The sequence below is a fragment of the Lissotriton vulgaris genome, chromosome 4_1, assembly GCF_964263255.1.
Source record: "Lissotriton vulgaris chromosome 4_1, aLisVul1.2, whole genome shotgun sequence".
NCBI classification, from domain to species: Eukaryota; Metazoa; Chordata; class Amphibia; order Caudata; family Salamandridae; genus Lissotriton; species Lissotriton vulgaris.
Window position 1 is genome coordinate 1,653,321,532 of NC_141691.1, and position 9,621 is coordinate 1,653,331,152.

Consider the following 9,621-nt stretch of genomic DNA (forward strand, 5'->3'; position numbering starts at 1 on the left):
GTTATGTTAATTGTGAATTTCTAAAGAGCACGTTCACCTGCAGGTCTTTTGGCGCTAAGATTAAAGATAGGAGAGATAGAAACAGGTCCAGTCTAATTATGGATTTGAGTAAAAGTTCAAGTCTTTAACATTTTTCTGAAGCACAGATAGTCTTCTTCAAGTTTCAGGGTTATTGGCAAAGAATTCCCAAATGTTGGGCCCAATATAGAGAACCATGACCCACCTGTACTTTTGCATCTGAATCTAGGGACTGCAAGTAGATTCATATGCATAGATCTTAAGGTGCGTGGGGACGAATATTTGAGGATTCTCAAAGGTATGTATTTGGGTCCCATACCATGTATGGCTTTAAATAAGATGCATCCTGCTTTAAACTGAGAGTGGTGCTCCACCGGGAGCCAGTGAAGCTCTTTAAGCAGCGGTCTAATATGAGATCGTCTATCTTGCTGGTATATAATTCTGGCTGCTTGATTCTAAATCATCTGCAGACGTTATTTCTGATTTTGCGGGAAGCCAATGTACAGCGTGTTTCCATATCAATTTTGGAAAGAATCAAAGCCTTAATGATTTGGATACTGGCCTCTCTGCTGAAAAACCTTCTTGTCTTTCGCAGTATCCGAAATTGGACAAAACAAGCACAAATAACTGAGCCAATCTGCAAGCTCATTGAGAGGGCCGAATCGATTTGCATTCCCAAGCTCTTAATCACAGACTTAGGGAGAGGTGCCACCCCTAACTCTAAAGGCCAATGTGCAGGAGTCCAATGCAGGAGTTTGTTTTTGGGAATAATGATTTAGTTTTTTTCCGAATTCCATTTTAACTGGGTGCTGTTCATCCAATTCTTGATGAACAGCATTGAGAAATTCCTCTGATTTAGTAGACTCTGCAATGGTAGAAATTAGCTGCATATCTTCAGCATAATTATAAATCTTACTCCTCATCTGATGGAGTCTAGATATAAGTGGGCGTATAAATACATTGAAGAGAATTAGGGAAAGAGAGGAGCCTTGTGGCACTCCACAACTCATACTTACGGTTTTGGACTTGAAGGGTGAAAGCCACACGATTGCTTGTGGCCCTCTAAGAAAGATCTGAAACAACTCAAGGCATGCCTCTAAAACCAGTTGCAGCAATATGATCCATCAGTATTTTGTGGTTGACGGTATCGAAGGCTGCAGACAGCTCCAAGAGGATCAAGGCCTGTGTGCAGTCCTTATCCGCCTTACCTTTGAGATCATAAATGATGAAGAGTATGACCGATGCGCTGATGGGTGTCTAAAAAGTTTGTTTCTTCTAAAAAGGAACTAAGAAAACTCGCTACATTTGTCTCCAATAATTTAGCAGGAAAAGGAAGGAGAGATATGGGTCTGTAGTTATCCAACTTATGAGGGTCAATATCATGCTTTTTTGCAATGGGATGACCACTGCTTCTTTGAAAATTGACGGCACAATACCTTGGGTGAGGGAAAGGTTCAAGAGATCCAGAATGGTGTCTGGTAAAGCCAAATAGATCATTTTAATATACGGAGAGGGCATACCTCCTTTGGGGGAACCTGATTTTACTTTGTTTACAAGTTCGGAAAAAAGTTCTCTGTTGAAGGCAAAGGAAGGTAGTCAGAGAGGTAGAGTTGGGATTGCTCAGAGAGTCTTCAACACTATTAAGGCTAGAGTTGATTGATTCTTGGATTTTTAATATTTTTTGTACAAATAAGTAATTCAGATCATTACAAAGTTGCTGTGTGGCTGTGATGGGGGGGGGGGGGTCACACAGCCAGGATTAGATAACTCTTTCTTCACAATCTTAAAAATATCTTTTGAACTATTTTTTGAGTCAAGTACTTTATTGGTAAAAAATATTCTCTTAGCCTCCAAGATAGCTTTTTAATAAGCCATGTGGCTCGCAATGTATTGCTTTCTAGCCTGTCCAAGGTAGGTTTTATGGAATTTCCTTTCGGCCTAACGTACATTAAGTTTCATAATTTTTAAATCGGTAGTGAACCATTTAGATGCTTCATGTAGCCTTATACAGGAGGTTTTAATCTGTGTATGTGCGTGAGTATCAATAGCATTCAATTGCCCATTAGCAATCGCCCTCTCAAAACTGTCTGTGTTGTTCTGACTAGTGGGCAGCTCACAGTTTAGCATGTCCCAAAAGGAATGCAAATCAATACGGTTCCAGTTTCTGAAAGTACCTTATAGATGGGGCAAAGAGTTAGTCAAAAACATATTTCCCAAGGTAAAACTAATAGTATAATGGTCGGACAATACAAGGGTGAATAGCTAAGTTCTGGAGGGTGAGATTGATAGACTACACTCAATCGAATGTATGGCCTTTGATGTGCATGCGAGAATGGATGTGTTGGATGAGATTTAGGCTAGCAAGGGACACAGTTAATTCCCTGGATGCCTTACCAATTTATTGTCCTAAATATTTGCTGCCTGCAACCTGTATCCTGGGTCGCAGTGGCTGTTTGTGTATTACTCACATACATTAAGACAAAGGGGGAATAGGTGTTGGCCGGATAGGCCATCTCTTAGTTGATAGGGGGCAGAGCTGTCACCTACCACATTAGCACATCACAAATCCTCCACTTGAGCACACTCACAAACGGTTTGACATAAGTCTTTTGTGAGCCCAGACAAACTCGGGCCAGGGCAGGGAGGGTGTAAATTCCAAGCACCTCTAGGGGTGGTAGCGCCTCAGTACACCTCTGGATCCTTTGGAAGACTCAGAAGGACTGCTGTGCTGCTCTGCATGAGGGACTGCTATTCTGCTGTCCTGCTACCCTGCTACCCGGATACCCTGCTGCCCTGCTACCTGAGTGAAATGGATTGGACCTACACCTTGAACCTTGGATCACTAGAGTTATTCCAAGGGCTAGTTTTCTGGCCTCCTGATCAGCCATTAACTATAATGGGGTGGCCCAGTGACCCTCAGAACCTGGGTTCCAAGATTAAACAAACACAATGGTTCTGTTGGGAGGAAAAATCAATTTCTTTGTACACCTAAACTATAGGCAGAACTAAAAATGTATATCACAAAATTACTTTTAGAAATACATATTCCCCCTGGGATAGAATTCCTTGTTAAGGGAGAAAGGAGGAAGGAAAAGAAGAACACACACCGTTTTGAAATTAATTCAAAGTATTCTTATTTTTAGAAATTCTGACATAAATATAGGTAAAATTGATACAGGGTTGTCCAAAACAGAATTGACATAAACATACAAATAACAGATACGTGCTTAATTGAATAATAGTGACAAGTGATGTTGGCTGTGTGTCAAAGCAAAAATACATAAATACAAGTAAGAAACAGCCCAAACATTTTTCACATCAATTTGTTTCAACAAATACATATATTTTCTCCTATTGTCATTGAAACTTAGTATGGACTGGTTGTTAACACAACGTCGACGTTTCGACCCTATTGAATGGTGCTGGCTGTGTCACAACCGTAGCCGGTCTTCATCAGGACTAAAAAGAGTAGGTGGACAACCTGATGATTTGGATCTTGCTGAGTGCGGATGTGTCAGCCGACACCATCCAAGGCCCGGGATTCAATCACGATATCTTACGCAGTAAATACGTGAAATTTCTCCACCAGCCGGTGGAGAAAATGTGGGATGCTCGTAAAGTGCCGCTTGAGCGATCTCACTCCTTCGCGGTCAGGCAATCAATGCGCTTTGATTGCCTGACCGCGAAGGAGTGAGACGTCCCTCTAAACTGTATCCGAAGTGATCGCTCAAGCGGCACTTTACGATACAGATACGATAAAACTATGAGTTACAATCTATAGGGTTGCTGAAGTTACTGCGGTTGAAATTATCAATTATGGCCAGTAGTTACACCCCAGCACCACAAAGTTAACAATTTTTTAGCCTCCTCTATTGGAAAAAACTATACGGATGCCGACTACTCTGTCCCTTTCTGCATGGTTTTGACCAATTTAATATTATTAAGTCTCATTTACAACACATAGATTACAGGAGTGGAAAGGACATCAGGCAGGGTGGGCTCTGGGACAGCTGAAGGAGCATTTGATATTCCTCCCATGGTGTTGTGGATGATCGGCTGGAAGCTTAGCCCCTGCTCCAACCCATTTGCAATAATATTGGGTCAAGTGTTCCCGCAGTCAGAAGGTTTGTGTGTAGAGACACCAGGCCACCTGCAATCAGTCTGAAACCTATCCTCTAGGATACTGCTCTGGAAAATTCAAAATAGGTCCTTTAGTAGGTGTAAAATGTACAATGCACATTGACAGGTGGTAAATTGAATATAATGATTTCCAATAAATCTGATAAAGTAAATAATGCCTGGATTAACCAAAAAGTTCGAAAGTAAAAGTCTTATTAATCAGTTCTATATTTAAGAAGTTTTTAACTTTTGCACTTCTAAAGAATTTTTGTCTTTTTCATTAAGCAACAATAGGCAGCAAGGAGAAGCTCAATAAATGCAGTCGATGTTGCTGGCAGAGAAATACTTTGATTCACAAGATGGCCTCACAGAATAGATTATTAAACAAAGTGCATCTATGTGTTTCAGGTCCAGGAAGCCCAGATCTTGAAGCAACTGGCAGAAAAGCGGGAGCATGAACGAGAGGTCCTTCAAAAGGCTGCGGAGGAAAATAACAACTTCAGCAAAATGGCAGAGGAAAAGCTGATCCTGAAAATGGAACAGATCAAAGAGAATCGTCAAGCCTATTTAGCTTCCCTGATGGAGCGCCTTCAAGAGAAGGTAAATACAACTACTAGATTACTACTGGACTGAAGTAAGATAAGAATGAATCAATCCTCACCTGCCTTAAGATTAGCAAAGGGTGGACAATTCATGCCATTTCCATTCCACACCCATTATGAACTCTTGTGATGTACTGTGAAAGCAAGTGCTACACTTTTACACAGGCTATGGAAAGGGTCACTCTAGCTTAAAAGTAAGATGATCTGCTACAACCTTCACCTCTTGAGGCCGATTACAATTAAGGGTATTCAGACCCTTTTATCCCTATTTCTTTGTCTACTCCTACAGTGCACATTCAGATGTGTTCCTACTTTTCTATTTCCACTCTACCATTTGAGGCATGTGATCAATTGGATTTCATACTGAGTGGTACTACATTTTATAAAAAATATCAGGCTTGAAAAAGGCATTATAAAATGCACCAAACTACGAGAAGATCTCCCCTAAGTAGAAAGTTAATATCCCAGATTTTTGAACATTGGATAGTTGTCCATTCACAATGTTGAGAAAGTGGCATGAGCAAATGTACCAAAAAAGCGGCGCCCGAGCCAGAAGATGCAATAATTCAAGTATATTTGGCTTGGGGGATGTGACTTTAAGAAATGTATCTCCATAGGATGCCTCATTTAACTGTAATAACAAAACTTTAATCAAAGCAGTTGCTCTGTTTCTATAATCAGAAGACCCTTCTCAGGTTGCACCAGATGTTTGATATCTGCAGCCTAGTTTTACTGAAAAACAATGAGTTACACCAGATCCTATGATTAGAAAGTATTCCTGTACGCTGTGAAGCTTGACTGCCTTCCCATTTAGGCAATCTTGTTAAAGGACTGACCTTGAACAAGCTCATCTCTCTCATGTATTCCTTCTATACTAATCACAGTTAAGCAGAAGTGAAGGAAACTCTGAGTTGACATTTTCTGACTGCCCCAACAAACACATTCTCCTTGAGGTATTGAAAGGCTCATGTGGATTTAAAACTGACCTTTTTCTTTGCTTTGAAAAATTGTGGTGATGTAGATTTCTTAAAGGGCTACTCATCTCCATGTAAGGATGTGGGATTTATGTATTTTACAAATTCTTCATGATTCCCAGAGTATGAGTAGTTGCAGCCCCACTAGACTCCTCATTTATAAGCTGAGTTAGATTACAATGAATGTTCATGTCCACGGCCTCAACCCTCACTATCGAATGAGTTGGCCAGATCTTAAAAGAAGTCAAATTATCTTCATTATAGTCCAGATGAAAAGATGGCATTATTCATTAGATTTGATTCAATTTCTTCTTCCAAATTCATTTCTTCATCAAGCATGGCACAAGGCGATATGCTTTTCTGGCATGCTTTAAAAACGTCAATAACATTTCTTCTTGCTTTGCGTGCACCTAAATGTATCCTAAACGGCAAAAAAGCTGTCAATTCTTTTGACTGGAATTTGTAATAAGGAGCTATCTCACTAGATTCCTAGTCTCCCATGATCAGTTTTATAGGCACACCAAAAACAAATCTTAGCCTTGCCTTTCTTAAATGTGGAGCTCATCTGAATATCCAGGCCAGCTTCATAATGTATTTTGTTTGAGTATTTGTGTCTTAGTCAATGTGTGACTTACCAATATATTTTCAAGAGTAAGGCTTACTAATGGAAAAAACCATTGTGACTCACAAAACCTCTTTTAACCTGAGTAAGCATGTCCTACTCCTAGAAGTTCAGGAGTAAGCCAGATCTTAGTCTGGAATAAGGCACCACTGCTCATAGGAAACTATTTATTATTTGGGCACTAAACGTCCTAAGAAACAGGAATTTCCTGTATAAGAAGGCATCACTTGTACTTCTTTGAAATGTATGCATTTCTGGATCATGTATATTTGGATCATTTGAAAAGATCACATCAGCATGCCTGCATTCTGTTCTCTTCGTTGACTCTTCCAAACCTTTATTTTCCAGGAGAGACATGCCGAATTGGTCCGCAGGAACAAGGAACTCCAGGTTGAACTCTCTGGCTGAGAAAAGGCAATGGTTGATGTGACACGTCTCCATCATTAGTAAACTCCCTGCCTATATTATTATGGATCATGCGATATCAGTATGAAAAATGTATGACATGGTTTAAAAAAAAAAAAGAAAATCAAGAACTCATTATAAAAAATACAAAAAACGAATTTAAAAAAATGCAGTCTCTTTGCAGAATGATTTGCTTGATGTTTAAAAATCTTGAATCTTATTTTGTAAATATTTACATTTTTGTTAAAAAATACGAGTATTGCATTATGCAAGTTATTTCATAATTTTACATGTCCTGTAACAGGCTTTTGATGTTGTCTGTCCCCACTGCGTTACAATTGCTAAGTCTGTTCTTTCCCCGTCCCCATGTCTAATGCCAATCCCTGCAGTTTTCAGTCTAACAGAACTATGAGGGCAGGAGGTCTGTGGTACTAGAGACTCACCGCCTCCTCATTTTCTCAATTTGTACAGGAATCCTAAAAGTTTGTTAAAACTATAAACAAAAGATCATAGGTGACGTGGATATAACCACGCCTGGCCACATCCATGCAGCTCTCCTGGTGTGTCCAGCACACATCATTCATTGTGGTTTCCACAGCACAATGCATACATTAAAGAGCCGCGCCCCTTGTGGACGAGTCAGGGTTCAGCCTAAACAGTGTCATCTGCATTGGGCACAAGGGAGAATTTAGGTAGCACTACTCTGTGTAGCCCTTCGACATAAACCGTACACCTATTGGCAGAGTAGAAATCCGAACAGTCATTGGGCAAATGATGGATCCCTAACCATGGCCAATGGCGCCTTGTGAGTTACTGGCTGGTTCATAAGTATTTACATGAAAGAAAAGGAGACCACTTTTAATGATCTGTGGGAACACTACAACTATAAAATATAGTGATGGGAATGTAAGTGTAAATGCTATCCTACCTATACCCGCAGAGATCCAAGTAAAAAATACATCCTTGGTTGAGGCTTTTTTGAATCTGTGAAAATTGAATCCTCAAAATGTGGTTTTATAATCCGGCCAAAAGCAGAATCTTATTTTTTGCAACTGTTACATAAAATACTTAGAGACATTTTTTTAGAGGGTATGTTCTGGGACCTATATGATGACTGGTCCAATTTTTAACATTACTGATGTCTCTTCAAGCTGATTGTTGCTCCTTGGTGGTAGATCCCTCCTAGCTAGTTTAATGACATCCATACTTATGAGATCTGCAGCATCGGAAGCCACTCGAATGGGCGAGTGCTCCCTGGACTGATCCTTGGCAAGCATACACCAGATCTCAAGCATAGTCGCCGTTTTGAAGTTGGCCTGTTTCCAGAAGGTTGCTGCCTGCGTACTCTATTCTTCCTTCCTTAGTGCTATTTTCCTGTTCGTCATTGTGAGCAAGCTGTGATTAATAAAGAATTGGGGTTCTGTGAACTGAAAAAGCTCGTTTTTTTCATTGTTCTCTGGTTCAAGTCAACAGTGGGGATTGTGGTGTGATATAATGTGGCGAGTGCTTCAGACACTAACAATTTTTTTTCCCTACAGATTGCAGTGTCCTCTGCCGAGCAGGAACATTTTAAGGACGATGGGGTACCCTTTATGGCCCAATCTAAGCTTGTTCATGCTCTCCTTGGTCAGGTCACTGCACAGTCTGGTCCAAATTCTAAATGTGTTTCCATCTAAGGGATAGCGAAGTATGTTTTGAATACTGTAATATAGCAGCAGCTTACTAATATTATTGCAAATAAGCAACCCACTGCCATTTCTCATATGCGAGGTCCTGTTTTGATCTAAAAGAAACTTTTTTACAGATGTTTCATGGTGTTGAAAAATATAAACAAAACATTTCTCTAGAAAAGGTCTATAAAGGACTCCCACACATTAGCCATATCAAAAATAAATTAAAGGATAATGGTATTTAAAATTATGTTTAAAAATCATTCAAGCTCATCAGGACAAGACTGTGGAGAACAGAACTGGATTAATCGGGGACCCCGCTGAAAGCTGGGGCCCTGGGCCGGAGCCCACTTTGCCCATGCCTTAAAACGTCTCTGCTGCTGAGCGCCTTCTAAATCACCACTCGTGAACTGAAGAATTTGCACCAGAATGAGTGATTAGTTGCAATATTAACCCCTTCCATGCTCATGACAAGGTCAGCTCGTCATGGGTGTTACCTGCGCTGTGCGTTTGACGAGTTGACCTTATCATGAACAATGGGGATCATGTAGGATCAGCATAGGAGGGGAAAACCCCCTAGCAGCCAAGGTGTTAATCTGTGGCCATCATTCGTTCGTGGCTACCACTTCTGACAGTGAGAGACGGGTGCCTCTGGGAAGGCACGATTAAGTGGCATCTTGCCCTTGATGAAAATATGACAATGTGGATGCTCCCGCTTGCACTCCAGTTTGAGTGATTTTTCCAGTGAAACTTAAAATATCTGAAAGTGTCTACATAGAACGTGACAAGCAATGTTACTATATGCAATAAGTCCTGTTAAAACATACTTCCCTTTGAATACCAGGTCACTACCTGAAAAGAGATGTGAGGAAATAAACAGGATCACATGTCCTGAGAAAAGCCAGACAACCCTTAGAGTGCGACAACAATTTTCCAAAACATGATGACATAGAAAGCAGTAAGGAGAGACAAAGGGGTCCTAATTATCCTCTAGACCATCTCCACAGAATTTTTTTTATCATATCCAAGGAATCCAAAATTAAAGATTTTTAAGGGTAACCTAGTTTTACACGTATCCTATCAGTGTCTCTTTATATGAGGTTTACTGCATAAATCCCAACACATGTATGTTTGTATAGTGTTCCCTCTCCCTTTGCTCCATCCCAGGCGTTGGTCTACACAGGGATGTTGTAGCAGCCCTATGATGAAGC

At 40.4% G+C, this 9,621-nt stretch overlaps 1 protein-coding gene across 1 annotated transcript in view; it reads left to right on the forward strand.

Annotated features, from left to right (window-relative positions):
* The window catches only part of STMN2 (stathmin 2), a 176,079-nt gene extending 167,904 nt beyond the window's left edge, over positions 1-8,175 (forward strand). The window contains exons 4-5 of the mRNA XM_086965916.1: positions 4,546-4,737; positions 6,684-8,175. Of these exons, the coding sequence (XP_086822042.1) occupies positions 4,546-4,737; positions 6,684-6,743 (252 nt within the window). The 3' untranslated portion in view covers positions 6,744-8,175. The remainder of the gene's footprint in view (positions 1-4,545; positions 4,738-6,683) is intronic.
* Positions 8,176-9,621: the final 1,446 nt, after the last annotated feature.